Below are 22,748 nucleotides of genomic sequence, written 5' to 3'. Positions count from 1 at the left end.
TGGCTTCTCTGGCATTTTCCCTGCTGATAAATAAACTGAGGAACACCTCAGTGTTCTTTGAGACCACACTGATGTCTGTGAGCCAGGCAGTGTCACCTCAAAGTCACCTGATGCCACATCCCTTCTGACTTGCTGTACTGACCCCATATGGCCAAATATATTTTAAAAACAAATATTCAATCTAAAAATCACCACTAAAGAGTCTGAATGACAGTAGTAAAGAGTCTGAACGGCAGTAGTAAAGCTTTGGAAGGGAACCTGAAAATTGAGGTATTCGTTTCTGCAACACAAAGCACGCTGAAATTGAGGGATACTTCCCAAATTGTGCAAACCTCACTAATTTTGTTGCTTCATAAGTCAGCTGGACACAGCACTGGGAAACATCCCGCTTCAGCAAGGGAACAGTCCCTATGCCCTGCTAGGATTTTTCCCAAGTTTTGGGAAGCCAAATCCCGTCTTGTCCACAATTAGTGGGAGTGATGATCACCTGCTTGACGGCTCAGAGTGCATGGAAAAGGTCCAGGCTGCTGCTGTGGGGGCAGCTGGGCTACAGGCTAAATGTCATTCTTCTACATTTGTCTCCTCATCACCTCCCCACGTCTTTAGCAGGTTTGCTCAGCTCCTAAGAAAAGTGCTTTGATGTTCAGTGAGATAGTGAGCTGTAGCATATGTACCTTTTATTCTTGTTAGCAAAAACAGCTGTTAGGAGTGCCAACCTGTCATCTTGCTCCTTATTTAGTAGGTGCAAACAAACAAAACTATTTCAGAAGGAAAAATAAAGAAAATCCTAAACATGCTCAAGGAAGAACCTGTGCTAAATTGCAGGCAGTACTTCAGCCACACAGATAGAATTTAGCTGGTAGGAAATCCCAAGGAAAAAGCCCAGGGGATATTATGTATGTGGGGGCAGACAGAGGCCCTGCAGATCCATGTGGAGTGGACAGTCCCCCAGTGGCTTTTGCTGGGAGCCACATCCTTGCAGCCTCATCACTGGTGGACAGGCTTGCATGCAGGTGTTCCACAAGACAAGTGGAGCAGAACTGCACAGAATCATGGAATAATAGAATGGTTTGGCATGGATGCCATCCATTAGAGCAGTTTGCTCAGATCCCCATCCAGTCTGGCCCTGAACACTTCCAGGGATGGAGCATTCACAGCTTCTCTGGGCAACCTGTGCCAGTGCCTCACCACTCTCACAGTTTAAAACCACTGCCTCTTGTCCTGTCACTATGAGAGGGACATAAAAGTCCCTCTCCCTCTTCTTTATGAGCCTCCTTTACAGGACTGGAAGGTGCTACAGGGTGCCTCTGGAGCCTTCTCTTTTCCAACCCAAACACCCTCAGCCTTTCTTCACAGGAGAGGTGCTCCATCCCCTTGATCATTTCCCCCTTTCCATCTCTCCTTGCCTGTTCTTGCAGTAAGGAGCTGGCCTGCTGAGCCATAAGCACTCCCTTTCTCAACCAAGCAGTGCCTCTTCCAATATCTGCTGTGGTACAAAGCCAAAGCACAAAGTCTCATCTGTAAGCTGCTCTCTTCTCAAGAGAGAGCCATGATCTGTGCCACAGGAGGTGAGGGTGCAAGGCAGCAGCTGCATCCACCTTCCCACGTGCAGGGCTGCCGCTGGAAAAGCTGCCCAGTTCTGCAGGGGGCAAATAACACCTATCCATCTGCTGCAGCATGGCATGGCCAAAATAGGTCTGCAGCTGGAGACCAGCACCTACCAACTATTTAACTGTGCCACAAGGGAGAGGAGAGATTGAGACCATGACCAGATTCCTCAGGCTTTCAGTTTCCAGATGATCCCTGGAAATGGGCCACAGGATGGAAAAACAGACACCTCCTCATCCCTCTGTGCCACACTGGCCTACAGGAGAATTTCCTCCTCACCTCAGATGTGAGAACATTTTCACTCAAGTGAGTGAGCAGAACATATCAGGGGGATCATTCATGCCCCATGAGATGTGACTGCTGTGTCACCTGCTCCCTGACTCAAGCCATGGCAGATTCCAGGGTTTTGGAGACAGACAAACGCACCTCACCAGCCAAACTATGATGTCAAAGAGGAGAATTTCTCCTGAATTTCTTCTAGCCCTTCCTAGGAATCCACAAAGCTCTGAAGCAGAGGGATTACTAATATGTGCAAACAACCATCCAAGTTCCTTTCAATTCCTTTAAATGAATCATTGCACCAGACTTTCCAAACTTAATTTCCAGCTTCCGTGAATCTTCCTTATTAATTTTCAATCCTTTTCATATACTTATCAAATCATATCTTAAAACCATTTATGTTTCTTGCCCTTAGTGAGAAATTCAGTCCTGCAATTCCTAAAGCAAATAGGAAACTAATTGCTCCCCAGAATATGATCATAATCAATTTAGAAGTATTTGATCTTGTAATTTAAAAACACTACCAGCTCTGCTTAATACTATCCCTCACCACCACCTTGCCAAAAGCAATGAAGAGAGGAGCAGAAAGGTATGAACTCCACAGACTGGGAAGAAAAAGCCAACAGCAGTAGTCTGGACTGCATCAGAGCTTTGATCATCAAATGCAATCAAAGACAAATCAATGCAAAGTGAGAGAAAAACAAAGGTTCCCATGGGTTTGCAACATTCTGCAAGGCAACAGTTCAGCAGATCCATCAGTATGTATATATATATAAATATATGTATATATCTATACACACAGAGGACAAATGTCACCCACAAGCACACTGCAGCATAGTACAGGATGGAGCTTTCTCATAGCACAGAGCCACTCACAACAAGCAAAGAAGAAACTTGTTGGAAAACACAGGACAAATATATGGCAGCAAGTGAACTGCCACTTGTGTGGTCAGCTCCTTTGGGAACAAGCAAAAACTGTGCTAAAGGTATTTCTTAATCCTTGGCCATGCTGGATATCCTCCTCTTAAGGAGTTATACAATCAATCAATAGGAGTTATACAATTTGGATGTATAAAGTCTCAAGAAAGCTGAAAAATCAAGATTTTCACTTTGAAGGATCATTTATAATTTAAATTCTAATTAGATCCAAATGAAATCAAACTTGTCTTGCCTTTAATAGCTACTTGAGAAATAGTGGCATTAATTCAAATCCTCCTGGGATCTGGCAACTGCCCAGTGGAGCCAATATCCTTGCCAGCCACACTACTACTGCTTCTCCTGACATTTGTTGGTTTTACCATCACCACCACCATCACAATATCTGTCCTGGAGCCAAGAGACCCTGGACAGGCATGATATACTAAGATAGAAACACTAAAAATTATAAAATTTAGGAATTTGTGGATCGCAACTACAAGCAAATCTGTGCCATTTATTTATGTGTCAGATGCGGAAAGGTACAAAGCAAAGAGCTTTGTAAGCATCTGTCTCCAGGTCTAAGATAATCCAAGCTGGTGATGCCACTGCTGGACCTTTTTTCCAGCTAGGACCATAGGGATCTGAGCTCCAGAGCAGCCATCCAGGAATTCTCCTTTGAGTTGATGTAATCTCTTTAACCCTGTACAAAATGCTTCAGCAAATCCAAATCTATAAATCGCTATATTTCAACCAAAGACTAATTTAGCTAAGGGACTTCCCAGCCATCCCTATTGCACCTTGTAAAGGATTTTTGCTTTAGAAAGAAGCACAGAAGTATCTTGCTTAACTAGTTAAACATGTAGGACTGGGGAATTACACTTTTTCTGCTAATGGATGGTCACTAGAACCTGAAAGCTGCTGTGAAATCACAAGTTTCCTCCTTTAACTCACCTACCAGTCTCCCATGGTCCCACTGTCAATGGTCCTGACTTAATCCCTACTGATGATGCACAGCCTACACTGTTTGTTTTATATTTTCATAAAATAAAATCTTTCTCCTTTGAAGACTGCTGCAGGATTTTCAATAACAAAATATACGAGGAAATGCAGGTTTTGTGTCCCTTTTTAAAACAGCATTTTGGTCACCACTGTCACCCCAGCGCCCCAGTTTACACAGGGCTGATGAAAACAAAGGGCAACCAACACCTTCAGCATCAGCAGCTTTTATTGGAGGCTTCCAACCCCCAAAAAATAGCTGTGCATCATCTTGCTTAGCTCTGCAACTATTTTAAGAAGCAATGCTTATTCATCATGATACAGGTGCTGGTTACCAACATCCTGCCTGTGTATCAATTTCTGTGCTCAGCTGTTGCCACAAGCAGGGGCAATGCCCAGCTCTGACACCCCAGTGCCCCACACAGCCTTACCTTCATAGCATGCACCACAGCCTCTGGCTTCTGCCCCACAGGGACATACCCTGCTGCAGGGGAAGGCGCAAGGTCAGATGTCATGCGAGCTGGTCCCTGTGGAAATCACATAAGATGTGTGTTAACTCCCCTTTGGGGGATTTAAGTAAGGATAAATAAAAGATTCAGAAAATTTGACCACTAGCTTGTCTCAAATTTAATCCCCTCAGCCACCTTCAGAGACAAAAGACACCACTACTCCTTCCTCACAAGTCGCTTGATTTGACACTATTTAAGTACCAGCACTCAGTCTAGATGTGTTCAGGCAGGAGATCACCCTGGTTTAAATCTAAATTGATTCAAGAAATGTTTTTTGTTAATTTAGGATAGCTTTCCACAAGGACAAGATCAAACAGTACTCATCCTTCTAAACATGGGAGCAATGCAAACAAGAAGATTTTCCAGCATCAAACAGTCATTTCTAAGAAGCTGTGCTCATGAAAGAAACAGTTGGCATAACTTCATTGCTTCTCTGGCAGTGCTTCCACATTGACATCAAGTACCCATCTTCAGCTACAGAGAAAATTGTGAAAGCAACCTTAAAACAAGCAGATGTCCAAACCTAATGTTGGCTGGGTTTGTTTCCAAAATGCTGGCCAGTCCTCCTGCATGAAGGATTCCAGTGGGAACGATGCCGAAATTACATTTTACAAAAGATTTCTACTGTCCAACCAGCCTTGTAAGCATTTTTCATAGGGCTTTCCTTTTTCTACAGGCATCCAGCTTGAATTATGAGAGACACAATATCTTTATTCAGTGAGATGCACCCTGCCTGTCCTAATATTTTCACATTGCTTTGTAACTCCAGGAGAAATCAACAATGGAATCATTGACCAAACTTGTATTTAGCCTTCACATCCTTTAGGAAACACAAAGAATTATTATACTTGGGGGCCTCTGAAAGCAAATTGGGATGGCAGAGCAGCATGTAGCACCATCACAGGAATGCTTTCACACACAACACACGAGGCACTCCATTCACCTCTTCCCTGGTTTAAAAACACAGCATTTTTATGCTTTGTCTCATCACTTTGCCTTCCATGCCAAGGCCAGCAAGTTAGTTGTGCCAGAAGAATCACAGAATAATAGAAACACAGAATGGTTTGGGTTGGAAGGGACCCTAAAGATCCTCTAGTTCCAAGCCCCTGCCATGGGCAGGGAACCTTCCACTACATGAGGCTGCCTAAAGCCCCAGCCAGCCTGGCCTTGAACACTTCCAGGGATGGAGCATCCACAGCTTCTCTGGGCAACCTGTGCCAGGGCCTCACCACTTTTACAGCAAAGGAGAACCAATGGATGGGGCACTTTCTCAGCTCTCATTCTTCCAAATGTTTTAAGTTGTAGGAGCCTTTTTACTCCTAAAAGCATTTGTGGCATGTTAAAAAGGAAAAGTTGGGCTAATCCATTAGGCTACAGACAAAAAGCACAGAGCCTTTCAAGCCCTGGCCACAGATCTGTGCCTAACCCATGCCATGACCAACAGCCATTCACTCAAAATAGCAACCTTCATGAACTGAGCTGCAGGTGATACACAAAGTTCCTTTGCAGAGGGGTGGCATCTCAGAAAAGGAAGGTTAGACTTACTAACCCCACAGAAATTCTCTAAGGCTATTTAACAGCCTGAAAAAGCAGAGGCACACACAGTACGGGCATGGTTCTGGACCTAGGGGCAGAGTGTTACAGCTTGGCCATCTGGGGACACATCCTCAGCCACCCCATCCGTAACATCAGACAGAAAAGCCAGAGGCTGAGGGGAGCACGAGGGACTGGGTCCAGCCAGTCTACAACTGCAAAACGGGGCACAAATTTCTCACAGGGCTGGTAAATGCAACAGAGTCCTTTCTTTCCATAAATGAGCAGCTTCATTGCAAAAGAAAGAATATTCAGGAGTTTGTGGTCATACTTGATATGGATCTTCTCCCATGGCCCCCTTCAGAACTAGCACAGGAAATGCCAAACAAAGGTCTAACATCTAATATCTCTTTGGAGTTGGGAGTAATATAACAAAGTTAAAAGGAATTCTGCTGGATATTGCTGCTGACAACATTTTAAATGCAGTTTCCTGGCCAAGCTAGAGTAGATCACGAGGTCTCCCATATGAAAGAGAGCAGCAGCTTCTCCTCACATAACTGAAGGCACTAATGAGCTACAAAGCACTTCCATGATCACAATCACTCTCAAAATTATTACAGAATACAAATGAAACAAAAATGATTAGAGAGAAATGTTTTTTCTAAAGAGCTTGATCATACTTAACCAATCACCATACTGACAAGATAAAAGCATTCTTGCAAACACAGTGATACACTGGATATATTATATCACACAAAAAGCAGTCACAGGGTCACCTTCCTTCTCAGACAAAGGCACTCAACTGAGTGGCCCCTGAACACAGGCAGAGAATTTGACTGATGGAGGGAAAAATAACTTTAAAGAATGAGAAATGCAGCAAAAGAGGTAGATTCAAAACTTGCAGTCAAAGTGACAGATTGCTTCATTTCTAAAATAGGCATGATCCTTGATCCTTAGAAGTCAAAAGCCCCAGCCAGCAGAAAGAGATCTCCAAATTGCTGAGTGCCATCATCATCAATGCTGAGTGAACCATGGCCATGCCATTGAGCCATTGCTCCAGGCCACAGAGAGCTCCCCACCATGCCAGGCTGGTGCTACAAGAGGTCAAACACACCTGTGAAGAAGGTGGGGGAGCAAGCAAGGATCTCACCAACATCCCCAGTCTTTGGGGGTGCAATACTTGGCAGCAATGCAATCTCTGCAGCTTTGGGATGCACCCAGCAAAATACACACATGGCTAAGGGTGGCTTCATGTTCATCACTGCAGGCAGAGCTTCTTGTGCAGCTGCACCCCCAGGGAAGGCTCTTCCCAGACACACAGACAGTCAGCATTTTTAAAGGGGTTGGTGCTTCATTCCCACTGATTTCATGTGGTTCACAAAAAAGAAAAAAAGCTTCAGCCAAACTCCTATCAGCTTCCTGCACAGAGGCACACATAAAGGAGGCCAGAACTGCAGTCAGCAAGGAAAGAAGTGACAACATATCCAGCAGGATGCATGGCCAGCCTTTGGAGGATGGAGGAGAGGAAAACGGGCAGAGTTCACCAACAGTGTTAGCTGAAGAGGAGGAAATGGAAGGAATTGGAGAAAAGGTCAAGGTTGCTATATTGGAAAACTGCCAGCAGTGGGAGAAGGGAGGGAATGGGAAGGAAGAGGAGGATCTGTATTTTACCCAGCAGGAAATCCATTGAGGTGAAATGCAGAGGAGAGGGAACCAGAGATTTGAGACAGGAGGTTGGAAGTAGGGCAGGCAAAACCTCAAGAAGTCAGTGTTAAAGTAGTAAGTAAAACTGCACAGATGGAGGAGATTCCGCATGCCTAGAACAGATGCATTTGGAAACTGTAGGCAAGAATTCCCACAGCTGCACCCCAGCACTCCAACTCAGCTAATCTGAGGACCCCCACCACTGCAGAAACCCATGCCCTTCCTGTTCCCTACAGCTGACATTTCCACAGGCACAGGAACACCACTGACTCAGCACCCTGGCAGACAATAATAGCAAGGTTAATCTGGTTACATCCTAAGAAGTAGAAATTGTCCATATAGGCAAAAAGCAACATGGTGTGTTCTGAGGCAAGTGTCACTCTCAGTTTCCTCTCCCCGTCTGCTTTTGTCGAGCGTGCAGTCTCTGTATTAGATGCACATATGGCTTTTCCACTTGCCAGGTTTTTATAGTGTTTGGTAGTTCAGAGGTGGTTTACTCTCCACCCTCAGACACGTGGCTGAGGCATTATGTAATTATATAAATGAATGGTGCTACAAGACTGCTCAGAAGTCATGAAAAATGCCATTAAAATTTATAACAGAGATGTTGAGAAACAGCATACCACTTCCAGCTGCAGCCACAGCCAGTCACCCCAGCAGAGGAAGAGCTGCCCAGCAGTGAGATTGCCTAATTAAGGTAATGCCTAATTAAGGAGGGAGTATAGGGAAGCACCTTTCCTCCTCATGCACAGGGTTTATCAACCACTGCACCTCTGAGACCCAAAGGTAGCTCTCCTTAAGAAGCAAAAGTCCCAGGGAACCAGAGGCTGTGGAGCTGTGTGTGACCCATCCCAAGCCTCCTCAGCCAGTTGGTGCTTTTGCTTCTCTCCAAACCACTGTGGCTGTTCAGACCACTCTAGATTGCTGTGGCATGGATCTCTGATGAGCTCAGCCCTGGACAGAACAGCCCTGTCTCTGCTGCCAGGATGGCTCTGGGACTGCAGTGTCCTCAGAGGGTCTTGATGAGACTCTCAGCATCCCTCAAGGGAGGACAGTGCCAAGTACCCCCATATCCAGGGCCTTTTCCACAGGGAAAACCACAAGAGCTATTCCTCTGCTGCCTCTGTGCAGACAGCAGTACTGAAGCACCACTGAACACATTGCCCTCACTTGTTCTTCCATTTCAAGCACAAATATTTGCTGGTATCAATGATGGGACCAATGCACTTCTCAGAGCTTACTGCTCCCATGTGGCATCAGTCCCCTCCCCACACCATGCACACCAAAACCACAAATCTACCAGAGAAGCTCAATTCCATCTGAGACCCTCCCAGAAACCTCTCCCTGGAGTTGGCAGGGCTTGTCTCCAAGGCTCTATGGAGACTCACAGTCCAACTGCAGAACTGACTAAGAGAAGAGAGAGAAACCCTGCAGTCCCTCATGCCAGAGCACCCTTGAAGCAACATGTTACACACAGGGGATAAGTTCCCCAATTCTCTGTTGCTAGAATGACACTGACACCCTCCAAACCAAAGCAGAAAACAAAGCAAATCAAAGTAGCCCCATTCACTGCCCCAGACAAAGACCATCATCAGCAAAGCAACAGTGCTAATGTGAGAGAGAAAATCCCCAGACCACAAACAGTGCCAATGATCCTTTTCAATCTGACACCAGAAAAATGAAAGCAGAGGCCTCAACGTGCAGCTGCTGGCCAACATCTGCTGCAGTGTGTCCCACCACAATGTCATCACCCCGGTCTAAGACCAAGTCTCCTAATGAGTCCTTGCTGCCTCTGTGTGGCTGCATGGGATGTGCTCCAGCACAGATGCTGACAAGCACTGCCATACTCCAATTCCTGTGTACCAATACTCCATTCCTGTGCACTTGGAGGACCAAAATTAACAAGACTCTCTGCAATAGGGCACACTGAGAAATCCCAATAATGACACACTGCCACAGAGGTAAAGTAAGGCTTAAAACATGAACATCTCTTCATAACAGTGGGAATGCTTTGGAACCCAGGAAGAAAAAAGCCTAACTGAGCATGACAGGTGTCTGCTCTTTTAGAGGTTTTGGATCAGAAATTTAAAAAAAAGAAAAAAGAAATTGTGATAAACAATTTCTCCTTGATTCCTCCAGGGATCTGAAAGACATGAGACCTTGGGCCTGCCATCAGTTTTCAATCTCTTTTTGCTCAATTACATTCTGTCTTTTAATGACACCCTTTCCTACCTCACTGCCAAGAGAGCTATTCCTGATCTGCAGAAAGACTGCAAAAGACTAAGTTTCAAAACCCAAAAGAGAGCATCATGCTGGTTTTACTTCAGCCAGCAGGCACAACCTAGGCACAGGGGATGTCTCAGACCAATATGGAACATATGAGCAAATATTGATGCTTCTGAACCTCACATCTTCCCCTTGCCTTCTATTACTTTTTGTCTCCCATTTCAAAAAACAAGCATTTAGAATTCAAACCCGATTATATAAGCCACATTTTTCTAATGGCATACCTCAGACAGCATTAAAGCTAAATGGAGTCATATCAGACACCGTGAAGTTTTTATTGCCGAGACAGAACACAGAAAATTACATTACACCAGGCACTGTCAGACAGCTCACCATAAAATTCCCAGGCATGTCTATTTATCTCACAGTGGTTTTGTTTGCAACCTGCTTACCCAGATTTGAATTGTACTTGGACCCTTCCTTAGCACCTGTCACCATCCAGGTGTTTTAAATAAATAAAAAATAAATGAAGGTGTCAATGCCACTCTGCAAATTAGGAAGTGTTAAGAGACAAGCAGGAGGCAGTAACATGCAGGAACAGTTCATGGGAAGTGGGTAGCAGGGCCAGGACCATGGAAAGGTGCCATGGCTGGCACCCCAGCCCTGCTGTGCTGACAGAACAGGGGCCCGGCACATTTTTGTTGTGAATGGCACATGTGGCTACAAGTTAAAGGGAGTGCCTGGAGCAGATGAGGGAAAACCAGCATCCAAACCAAGGACTGAGAGCACAAGGGCACCCTGGCATGGGAGAAGGGAAGGCAGGGAATGCACCAAAGCCCTGAAGCACGGTGTCCCCATCACAAGAGTGCACAGGCAGCACCAAGGGCAGCACTGGGTTCACACGGACTGATGGTTCATTCAGAGCGAGAAATCTCCCTTCACACAAAGATGAGGGGCATGCCTGGGTGATCACACACAAAAAAATCTCCTGTTACCACCAGCCCGAGAAATTCCCTCATCGTTCTGCATCCCAGGCCACATTTCCCTTCCCTGCAGCTGCAGAGGGTTAATGGCTGAAACAAAGCAAGGGCCGGCTGGAGCAGGACAACTCCTGGCTGACATTCCACCCTCCCTTCCTGCAAAGTCCCTTCTCTCCCTGCCCAATCTTCTCATGCCCAAGGCAGCTCTGCCATTGCCACCACATGTGGTGCTCCTGAGGGATCCCAGCTCCTCCCAGGGCCCTGCAGGGACAGGGTTACCTGGTGGCACTCCAGGGCTACAACATTTCCTGGAGGTACAAAGAAGTGACAGTGCCAGCTCCTCTGCAGACCACACCTTTTTGCCACCCTACTGCAGATGATGCCAGACCTCTGATATCTGAGCATGGGACACCCTGACAGGAGCCAGGGAGCATCCCTGTGTGTCCTGTCTGCCTGGCAGATGATCCAGAGCACTGATGGTGCTTGGCTGTGGTTATTCCATGCCTATTGTACAGAAATCCTGCCAGCACCCAGCTCAAACCCAACCTCCAGCTCCTTCTGGGACACTTAAATGGCTGCACAGTCCCAAAGACAGGGTGGGCTGCCCTGCAGCTGCAAGCACCTGACAGCCTGGCACCAGGAGGATTCCTAGACAGACCCAGCTCTCCAGCACAACACAGGTCCCTGACAGGCAGTGAGTTCAGAGCCCTCAGTCCCCCTGGATTAGCATCTTCCTTATCAAATCAAGGACTTTATTGCAGATGATAATCTCCTCTGGCATTACTTAATTTGCTGCCTTTAATCACAGAGAGCAGCTGGTCATGTAAACATTCAAATCCATGAATTAACTGCTGGGTCCACAAGGGAGCCAGACAGAGCCCGTCTGTGTGTCCCAGCCAGCTCCTCCTGCACCTTCATGGTGCCCCCAGCAGGCATGGATGTCTGCTTAAGTAATAACAAGGACTTACATGGCACTTTCTGATTATTAAATAAGCAATTTAACTCCTTCATTGCTTTCTCAGCAAACATCACAGAAGAATGGCTCCTCTCCCTGGCAGGCTGGCTGCACAGGCTGGGCCGGGGCACCCAAGGGAAGGGAAGATTTCAGAGACTGCCCCGAACAGAAAAACAAAGTCAGGACATTGTTTGCAATGGATGTCATTACAAACAGGAAGGGTGTCTTTTCTCAGCCCTGAGCTGATGGAAGCTCCAGACTCGGGAGGCTCCTTGGAGCACGCAGAGCCGGTGAGTCACACACAGCTCCTCCGGCTGGGGCGAGGGCAGCGCTCGCTCTGTGGGCAACAGTGGGGATGGGGCATGGTGGTAAAATCAAAAAATCACCCCCAACAGCTCCAGCTGCCCCCTCGGACTGTGAAACCCCCTCCAACAGCTGTGCAGAGCAGCTCCAGCCCGTGATTACCTGACAGGAGCGAACAGAGCCCGGACAGAGCCAGCCCAGCCGTGCCAGCAGCCGAGTGCACCAACCCTGACTGACTCACAGGGGCACTGCCAGCGGGAGCAACCCAGAGGCACTTCTGATAAAGGGACACCAAGCACATTTGTTAGCAGAAGGAAACGGTGGGCATTCTTAAGACTTCCATGATTTTGAAGCAAATCTGCTTAGGGGACGATGCAGGTGAAAGCCTCTGAGTGGTGGAGGATGCGGACAGGAGGGTGCACATCTGTGCACATCTGCATGGCCCATTTGAGCCTGGCACCCTTCCAGACCTGTGGCAGACCAAGGGTCCCTTGTGCTCCTGCCTCTCCCCTGAGCCACTGCCAGCCCCACACAAGGTACATGAAAAATGAGCATGAGAACCCACAGCAGATACTCAAAGCAGATAGATTTTTCTTGCTTCCTGTGGTTACCTGTAAGGGTGGATTATGGGCATGGCCTCTCAATGCCTCTTTTGCTCCTCAAAACCCCCAACTCTGTCACTGCCCAACTTTGTGCTGGTCAGCTGCCATGGGGGAAAAAGCCACCCACTGCTCAGAGCCTCTGCAACAGCAGCAGATGAAGGGCACCTGCTTTCAAAAATTGATTGGTTTGTTCTCAGTTTCACCATAGCACTCCCTGCGCCATAAATCCTGACAAACCTTTCATTTTCCTCCACAGATACTGTTGCTGCAGCGGCAAATCAGGCACCTTGAATTCCTCTTTTTGCCTGCTCAGTAACATCCTGGTGGTATCAGTGAAGCCAGTGGGAAGGAGCTGCCTTCTTGTCATGCTTCTCTCAATCATTGCTTCTCCCTGCCTAAAAAGGCACCATGGCCACAACTGATGTGGGAAGGTGAGAAATCAGCCTGGAGTCATCCTCTGACACACACCAGCTGAGCTCAGCTCACCTGACAGTGACAGGGGATGGGTGCAGGGATGGGAGAAGGCAGGGGACCATCAGGGAACAGCACAGGAGGGGCTTCTGAAGCAACAGAAGGGGCTGGAGGCATTTTGAGAGGCCACAATTAGATGCTGAAAATGTAAATGCAGATCTGGAGATGCCAGAGGCACTGGGCAACCAGAGATGCCCATGCCCAGGGTTCATGTAGCACTGTGAGGGCTGGGGGTTCCTTGCTGGCAGGGGAGGGGCTGCTGTGCTCTGCTGAGACACCTTGGGGCCCCGTGCAGGGGCAATCAATGCTCCAAGGGTTCCCCTGACTCTTCTCGGGTGCATCTTCAGGACATCACAATGAGAACAGTGTGGTGATCTTTAGCGATTTCAAGCTTGATTTGAAAAGTCAAGTTGACTTTAAGAAGCTGATCCAGTTCTTCTCCCTGAGAGGAATAGATTTATTCCCATGCAGGCTGAGGAGGGACTACAAGATTTGCCCTGTGAGACCCCAGACCAGGCCTGGGCCCCAATTACATCACCTTGCCTACACCAGGTTGTTCAGGAGCTTTGTCCTTCCTATGCAGGGAGTGAGGGAGAGAGATATTTACCTTCTCACTTTTCTGCCTTATCCCTTGTACTGAGCAGGATTTTCCACTGTCTTTCCAGCCAAAAGGGAGAGCCAGGACTGCCATTGGGGTTGGGGTTTAGCTGCTATGTTCCCTCACATCACCTCCCCCACCACTGCTCTCACAGGCTCAGCAGACAGCCAGAGCTTCAGCCAAGGACTCATCATCCCTTCCCACTCCATCTAATGGCTTCTCTTTACACCTACAGACCACAAACATTTGGGCTTGTTGTTGTAATAGCAAGTGTGCCATCTGGCAAAACAAAATCCACTTCCCCCAGGCATCTCTGCAAGGCAGAGGTACAGAATGTGACCCCTTGTGGCAATCACGGCAAGGGGCTGGTGCTGCCAGAGGTACCTCCCAGGCTTTGCATCCTTCAAGAAGTGGGCACTGGAGAAAAATACAGTCAGAAACAGTGTCAGGAAGCCAGAGACTCAGCAGCCCTCTAAGCTGAGTGCCCTCCAGTACATAACCACACTACTATGAATTTTCCTATGGACCTGGTTGGGTTTGGAACAGATTTAGAAGGGAAAAAGAAATTGTGTCTCTCCAGAATGATCTGTAGTCTACACAGACTCCTGAGAGAAGCAGCTTTGAATACTCTAACAGAAATCTCCCTTTTATCTGGAGATGCTTATTGTTGTCCTCAGGGACCTGTATAAAAGCTGGGTATTTGTTGTCATTACAGTGCAAGAGTTCTATTGTCACTATACTGCAAGGGTTCCATATTGCTGGAGTTTTGTACCTCCTTGATGTTTCTTGTAGGCAGCTCCTCCAGGCACTGACTCCTCCTTGTCCTCACAGCAGCCAACTGACTCCAGTTCCCCTAAACCACCCAATCCATTCTTTTATAACACTCTTCTTATTGGCTACAGGTGTGGCCTGTTAACACCAGGCCTGCTCCTAACCCTTAATAACTAACCCAGCTGCAACTCTTTAGGGGGTAAAGACTACATTCTATACTACCTTATATTCTATCCCCCTACAGGTATTGGCATCATCAGCAGTGTCCTCTCAAAAAGACAGAGCTTGTCTCAGCTCCCACAGAGTGTATCTGCAGGTACTTTCCCCAGGGGTTCCCAGTTCCAGACCCAGGATGGGCTCCAGCCACAGCACCAGCAGACACATCCTGCACCCGCATGGGGAACCACAAGGAGCTCCTGCTCCTCACCAAGGGAACACTACAAACTTGGTACAAAAACTGAAGGAAGGGGAAGGTGAGGATTATTCTAACCTAACCTGTCACTCACACCCACACACCTACAAACACACACTCACAGGTTCACCAAAAGGTGGCCAGGGTCCCTGTGCGTGCCACAGAAAACAAGGGACACCCACTAGCAAGCCCTAATGACAGCCTTAGCATCCCTCCTCATTGACAGCAAAGAAATGGGCTCTGGGACACATTTTTCACATGCCTTAGGAGTCAGTGGTGATTACAGGCTGACCTTTATCTCAGCATCTTGCTTACCCTCCAAAAACCCTAGGAAAGCTGCTGCCTGTTGCCTCCTTTCCATCACTTTGGTCATCTTATCTATTCCTTCCTCTTGGAACCACAGGAAGAAAAATTGTGGTGTGACACTGCTCCTGTTATCAGGGAACCAGTCTCTCCTGGTGAGCCATGTGTGCTGTGGCCTTATCACAGCCCAGACCTCCCAGTCCTGACACAAACCACACATCCTGGGGTGTTTACCCAGTTCTTTGCTGCCAGTCACATCTGTGGCCATCAGCAGGGCCAAAGCATCCTCTCCTCTAGAATTCCTGCTGCTTTCACACACACTTTCCCACCCACACTCCATGCACACCACCCTCAGTATTTCCATTGAATTACTCCCACCAAAGGCAGGATTCCCATTATAAATCACATGAACACTGCTAGCAGATTTAAAGTGTAAGCCAGCCAGGCTAGCTCTGACTGCTAGCAACAAGCTGGTTCATGTTTAATGGTGTTCTATGCCAGTGTGGATAAATGGTTCCTCCAGGCAGCTGGTTTCTGAGCCCCTCAAGCTGATGGTACCACCACAGGAGCATCAGCAGCCCTCAGGTCACCTTCTCATGCCTGGGCACTGACATGGGCCTATGGGCAGCAGGCAGGTACACGAAAGTCTGCAGGGAACATGTGTCCACACGGCAGCCATGAAGAGCCAAAGAGAGAGGTGCAAGCTCTGGGCTATACCTCAGCCCCCCAGCTGTGCTGCAGGGGTCTGGGATGTCCCCTGGGTGTGGGGACAGCGAGCAAGCAGCTCTGTGGGGTTTAGCTGCCAGCTGCAGTGAAACCATGACACCCAGATGCCAGGTGGGACATGGAGTCCACAGCAGTGCACAGCTCACAGGTACTCAAAGACAGCTCTGATGCCTGGGGCAGCAGCTCACAGGAGACTGAGCAGCTCTGGAGGCTCTGGCAATGGGAAAAATGGAGCCAGCCTATCCAGCCTCATCCCAGAGAAATGGCAGGTCCCATCAGGAGCTTGTTGCTGCCTCCTCTCATGAGTCCAAGCCAGAGCAAATCACCCTCACCTCCCAAAGGACACAGTACTCTGGTACTCCATGAAATGACACAGGGTGGCAGCTCCCAGAGCTGGAAAGGTTGACTCTCTGCTATCAGTGCAAGCTAACATATATATCACACCTTCCCCTACAAAGGACAGGGGGAAGTTAGTAGGCCAGACTAACAAGGACTGCTGTTCCTGGATATTTGGTAACTGCAGACTACACAGCAAATCTGTAATTATCTGTGTGTGTGAAGGCCAATGCACAGAGCACAACTGTGAGAGTCTTCTGCTTCTGCATCCTGGACAGAAACAGGGTGCACTGCTGTCCCTGATCCAGGACACACCAGGAACACCCGGCTGTGTCCTACACTGGGGTATGTCAGAGCCTGGAGATCTGGGGTGATGCCTGCTCGTTACCTGTGTGACAGTGACAGGGATGAGCTGGGAACTTCCCAAAGAGTTACATGGGCAGTGCTGATGATGGAACCCTGAATGGATGGGGCAGCTTTGAAGCTGACACCAACTGTCCATCACTCCCCACATGAAGCTTGGGCAGGCACAAAGAAGAATGATTTCTTACAAACTCATGCCTGCTTTCTGTTAAAAAAAGCTACAGAGAAACCCAGGTACATCTAAATATCCACTTCTGGGCATGCTCAAGTCATTCAAAGACATTTTCAGGAATCTGTGGTCATTATCCTCGTCACAAAAACAGTGTATCACATCAAGCCACAAACCAAAGCTATTTTGTTAGAAATAAATAAATAAATGGCTACATAAGTATCTCAGACAAGGTGGATTTGGATCCAAAGCTGTTTTTGTTTTTCTCTATTGACTTCCCACAAAGAAGGCAGAACACAGCTAGGGTGACAGATGAAAGTGAATGCCACACAGCACCCAGGACTCTCCATAAATGCCAGGTGCCATCTCTTCCTTGACGAAGGAGAGAAAACAGGGACAAGTGGCCAGGAAGGGCTCCAGCAGGCAGGACCATCTGCCACCAGCCCTCACAGAGCCCCAGCGAGCTGCAGGGGCCAATGCTCAAGCAGAAAACTCTCCTGCCAGCTCCCATCCCAGCACAGCCCCTCTGCAGAGAGCTGCTGGATCTATCCCAGCCTGACTGACAAGATCAATGTAAATCATGAGTAGTAAATGTAAAATCCTTGGGGCAACCAGCACAAGCTGACTGAGCATCACCAACCTGGAACAAAGCTGGGAATCAAAAGCCTGAGCACCAGGGAAGCAAAGCAAAATCTCCAAAATTGTAAGGCTGGCACAGTCAGACAAACATCTCCAGGTTCAATTCTCTCTGCACTCCCTGTAAAGTGTCCTGTCTTTACACATGGAGCACAAAGTTACAGAAGTGAATATTCACCTGGACAGCTTTATCCCTCTTTTTTTAGCTTGAAGCATCTCTATCTATCCTGCCATTTAGCAGGGATAGGAAGGGGATATGCTTCCATACTTGAGTTTCATTTATGCAAACTTTGTTAAATTATCATTGTGCCCTTCTTTACAACTGTAAGAGATAGACTAAATCTACAGAAAGACTTTTTCCCAGTCAAGCAGCCAACACATGACTGGTCCTACAGGAGCTGCAGCCCTGTTGTCCAGGGTCCCTGACATGGAGCAGGGAGGTTCTCCAGCTCTGCTGCCATCAGGATTTTGCTCACATTCCTAACACTCACAGCCCACTCCCAGCAGGACTCTCTGACTGTTTCTACACTCTTCCTCTAATCTGGAAAACAGCATCACCACCCAAACATAGAGGCCCAGGCATGAGGGTAACATCTGGAAGGCAAACAGCTGGCAGGGCTCCTCAGCCATGCCCTGGCACAGCAGCACAGATTCCATCTTATGCAGGAGGCTTTAGTCAAAGTTGTTCTGAGGTTTGGGAAGCAATGCAGGCAAATCTTAGGAAACCCAAACCTCATTTATGATACAGAAAAACCTAAGAACTTACTCACTAAACAACCCTGTCCATGCACTGCCAGACACCTGGCAAGCTTCACCCACAACCAGCTTTTTTACAGCAGGCACAGGGCATTTACCAAGAAGCTGCAGGTGTACCAAGCATCACCCAGCTTTAAAAGATTCACAAGAGTGACTGTCAGTTGACTGAAAACCCACGCTGGGAAGCTGATGAACTAAATTCAGGCAAAGATTAATGTTCCAGGGGCTCCAAATCCTCCCAAGGTTTTTGCTGCATGTTTGCAACTCCAGGTTCAGGGTGAGCAACCCCTTGTGAGAGCTCCCCTGTAACTGGATGTATCCCAGCCTGGCTGACAAGATTAACAAAAAATCATGAGTAACAGCACTCCTTGGGACAACCAGCAGCTGCAGGGGGGGGAACCCAAAATGTCTCTTACGTTCTGCAGGGCGTCCTGGTACTGTGGCAGTGAGGAGAGCTGGGACTCAGAGTGGTACGGGGACAATCCTTTCCTCAGGGTCCGCAGGTCCCCCGTGCTGGACTGCTGCAAAAACAACAGAAAACAGGAAATGTTAATGGGAGGAAAGAAAGCTGGGCCCCTCCTGATGTCCTGGCTTTTGCCATGACCACATCTGTCCCCTCTTTACTTCTCCCTGCACCAACAGTGACAGTGAACACTGGAATAAAGTGCTTTTTCCATTCCAGTCCTAGAGAAAACACCTGCAAGCAACTGGAGGTGAACTGGTGAAGGTCTGCTACATTAAGTGATACTGCAGGAAGGCATTTTTGTTTTACCTAAGTTCCTACATGCTCAATACAAAACATTTGCTAAGAAGCACATAAAAAATAAATTGTTTTAGTCTTATGCAGATTAATCAAAATCTGCAAAAAATCCAGATTTTTTTTGCAGATTTTTCAAAAAATTAAAAAAAAATTGTTAATTGTGCAGATTAAATCAAAATCTGCAAAAAATCCACAAACCCCAAACAAACAAACCAATTAACCAAAAAAACCCACACTAGGAGACATTTTCTAGATTAAGGCTGTGTAAACTATTGTCATTCACCAAAGCTTGCAAAATGTGTGTTGTGACAGGAACAGTTTCTTATTTGGTTATAAATTTGCTTGCACCCACAGGTCTTAAACATAGTCAAACAAATGAAGGTGGTTAATATGACCCTAAAAACCAGATAAATGCAACCAATAGTCTGCACTCACAGGGGAAGGAGCACTGGGTGTTAGGAGGACTGAACAATCACCCTGGGACAAAGTTTCTGCCTTGTGTTTTTAACTCTCTGTGATCTTGAAATGTGAAGAATGAGAAGTGTTTCTCATTTATAAAAGTGCACCCAGAAAAAGCCAATACACAAGCAGCCAAATCAAAGGTCTGTGAGAAGATTCTATCTTTATCACCAATAAACATCTCGTTAACTTTTCATATTTTTAGCAGTATCAAGCAGTGCACTGTCCTCTATATTAAAGTTTTAAAATCATGACCTTTCAGATTTTTATGCTCTATTAAGACTTTCAACTGCCATTTGCTACAGAAATTATGTTTTCTTCTTCAAAAGAACCAAAGAAAAATCATTGGAGCAATAAAATTTAACAAGAAATCTCATAAATCATATCAATTGTATGTAAAAACCCCACAGTAACCCAAAGGGCTGAACATAACAGGGACTTTGGAGACTGTTGTCATGCACAGATCTCTGGAAACATCAGAAGTTCATTTCCATTTCCTGCTCAAAGAGAAGAATTAATGCGCTCTGAGTGGATACATGATTTTCTATCAGTGTCATATATATTTTCTTGCAGCTACACGGCCTGTTTCAGTTGATATTCAGCTTTGGTTTTATTCCAAAATGTTGTTTTCTTAGGTTAAAACTTCTACAGTGACCCAGTGCTTTCACAACAATTCTGGAGGCCTCACCCTATCAACTTTCCTTTTATAAGCTGTGAAGAGAAGGGCAGTTCTCAAGAAAGCCATAATGAGAAATGGATGCCAGTCCTGTGTGACCCAATCTGCTGGGAGCTGCAGTGTCTCACATGGAGTCAAGTGGTACAGAATGAGTTCAGCATATCATATATCTGGGATTCCCCTGAATTTATGAAGAGAGAAGATGTGGCCTGTATTTCTTTCACATTTCACAACAGAGAGTCAGAGAGAGAGAGATCTGAAGGAGATAACTCCTTCTGAAGCTGAAAAGTGACTGCTGCAAAACTGAGTTTCCACTGCTCCTGGGAGGTATATCACTTCAAAGCAAGGTTAGCAGGTCACAATTGAGGATGATAAGAAGACTCTTGGTTTACTGGCAGTGTCCCAGGCATGTGATGTCTCTTGGTGGTTATCCTGACAGGATTTCTCCTTGGCTGGTCGTGCTCCCACATCCCTGCTGTGTGCAACCCCTTCTCCCCTCCTCTGTGTGTGGGGACACAGCAACCTCCTGGAGAGCTCCTGGCACTGCTCTGGGCTGCCAGCTCAGGAGCTCAGGCACTCTGCCCTGACATCTGGGATGAAGGGGCACATGTGTGGCCAAGGGAAAAGCAGAACAAAACAGCAGAGCCAAAATGTGAGGTTGTATCTTTGTGCTGGGGACCCCAGGGGTTGCAGATCCCCTCAAATCTCTGCTCCAGAAGAGTGTGTGGCCTCAGCAGTTTACAGACCATGGGTTACTCAGACTTTTGCAAACCACACTGAGACCTGCAGGATGCCACACCGTGGTGGGGTACCAGAAATGTGTAAACAGGCCTGAGAAAGAGAGATTTGCTGGGCATTTGCATCCCAGAAACTTGCTGTCTTGACCCCAAATCTGAATGGGTTGGTCTACATTGGATTCCCCACATGTTTCATCACATTACAGCTTATCCTCACAGAAAGTCAAAATGGTTTACCCAGCTAAGGAAGGGAGACAACCAAACCAAGTCCAGAGAGCACCCAGTATCACACTGCTGTCACTAAAACCACACTAGTCTAAATTGATTTAATTAACTGCCCTATGCTCCTGCCCGGAGAAAAAGTCTGCCTTAATTTCAATTTGGTTTAAACTGGTTGAAATTGTGTTGGTAAATACACAGATACAGTCAAAACTCTGCTCTAACAAGTGTTTATAATGGATTAGTTCTATTGCTTTTTTAAAGCAAATCCCATTTAAGATTTCACTAGCGTGTGACAAAACTATTGTTAGGTTGTTTCAGTGGCAGCTGATTATGAATCTGACCTAATGCATTCAATTTGATGGAAAGATTCCCACTGAGTTCAATGAACAACAAAACAAGCTCTTAATTAAAGAACAGAAAGGAAAAAGAGAAAAAAAAAATAGGACAAGAAAAAGAAAAGACATCTAAGAAATAAAAACACTGAGCAGAGATGTCTCCAGAAGAGGAACAAGGTGTTTGGAGCAGAGTGGGTTTGCTAGTGCAAAAAGAGTCTTCACCTGCCATTATTTATAAGACATCCCTGTCAGAGATGGGCAGAGTAAACTTTTTCCTCCCACTGTCTGTCATAAAGCCTCTTCCACGAGCCCTGCACTCAGTGCAATTTTCCTTCTATATTTTCTAGAAGTTATTTGGGAACGTATCTTACTTTATTGCTTGTGGTTTTTTACAACAGGCTACCAATCACAGCTCTGCACTATTTATCTTCCCTGTACTAAAGGGAAATGTGTGGTTTTTCACCATTGAAAGAAAACTGCTTTTTCTCCCTTTTTAAAATTAAAATGGTGCAGTGGCACATATTCAACAGACCTCCCTAAACATTTGCACATTCCTTGGGCTTTGCTATCAGTGTTAGAGCTAACCAGGGAAAGAAAGTGAATCCCTCATTAAAAAGCAATATGACTAATGATGCATCAGAATGAGTAGCCATTACTCCACTTAAACCTAAATTAAAAATCCTGGTATTTGCATTGTCAATTCACTCACAAAATGAAATCTCTTATTACCTTACCCAATTTTCATTACTGAGATGTAAGTGGATCCCAAATTGCTTTTCTAGTCAGAAAGACATTTTAAAAGTAGAATCCCTGATCATCTCTGTTCATCATCATTGCTGGAGATTATCTCAACTAAAGGGCAACATATCTATAATAAATTATCCTTCAGGTAAAATCACTTCACATTTCTGGAGTTTCAAGAAATTTATCAGCAGAATCATTTTCATCTGAACTAAAACTCCGTGGGAGCATGCAGTCCCAGCTGAACATTTATTGGAAATGTTTCCTGAGCTGAGGAACGGACAGAAGGAGGGACACAGCAAAGGAGACTCACAGCCCCAGCAAACACCAACAACTGGCCTCTGACTGCTCCAAGAGTGGCTCTTGCTGTCTTGCTGTCAATATTTTTCAAACCCTAGTTTCATCCATAGTTCAAAGAAGAAAAAAAAAAAAAAAAGAAAAAGAAAAAGCAAGCATGTCCTGACTTTCCCAGTGGTACAAAAGTGCAAGACCTGCCCTTGGTCCAGCTCAGCACTTTCTGATGAGCACAGGGACAAGCCTGCAGAGCCAGCACCTTCACCTGGCAGCACAAACCTGTGCCCAACACTGCCAGCACTGACACCCCACTGCCAGCATTCCAACACAATCACTCCTCAGCACTCACAAAATATGACAAAACATTTAT

The 22,748-nt window shown here is 46.5% G+C and overlaps 1 protein-coding gene across 1 annotated transcript in view; it reads right to left on the bottom strand.

Moving 5' to 3' along the window:
- Nucleotides 1-22,748, bottom strand: part of CCDC85C (coiled-coil domain containing 85C) — a 111,595-nt gene that overhangs the window by 7,637 nt on the left and 81,210 nt on the right. Inside the window, exons 3-4 of the mRNA XM_063159987.1 lie at nt 18,571-18,675; nt 4,233-4,328 (exon numbers count right to left, since the gene is read on the bottom strand). Coding sequence (XP_063016057.1) covers nt 4,233-4,328; nt 18,571-18,675 — 201 coding nt within the window. The remainder of the gene's footprint in view (nt 1-4,232; nt 4,329-18,570; nt 18,676-22,748) is intronic.

The sequence above is a fragment of the Melospiza melodia genome, chromosome 6, assembly GCF_035770615.1.
Source record: "Melospiza melodia melodia isolate bMelMel2 chromosome 6, bMelMel2.pri, whole genome shotgun sequence".
Classification (NCBI taxonomy): Eukaryota; Metazoa; Chordata; class Aves; order Passeriformes; family Passerellidae; genus Melospiza; species Melospiza melodia.
Note: the sequence above shows the minus strand (reverse complement) of the source record. Positions and strands in the feature narration are given on the sequence as shown.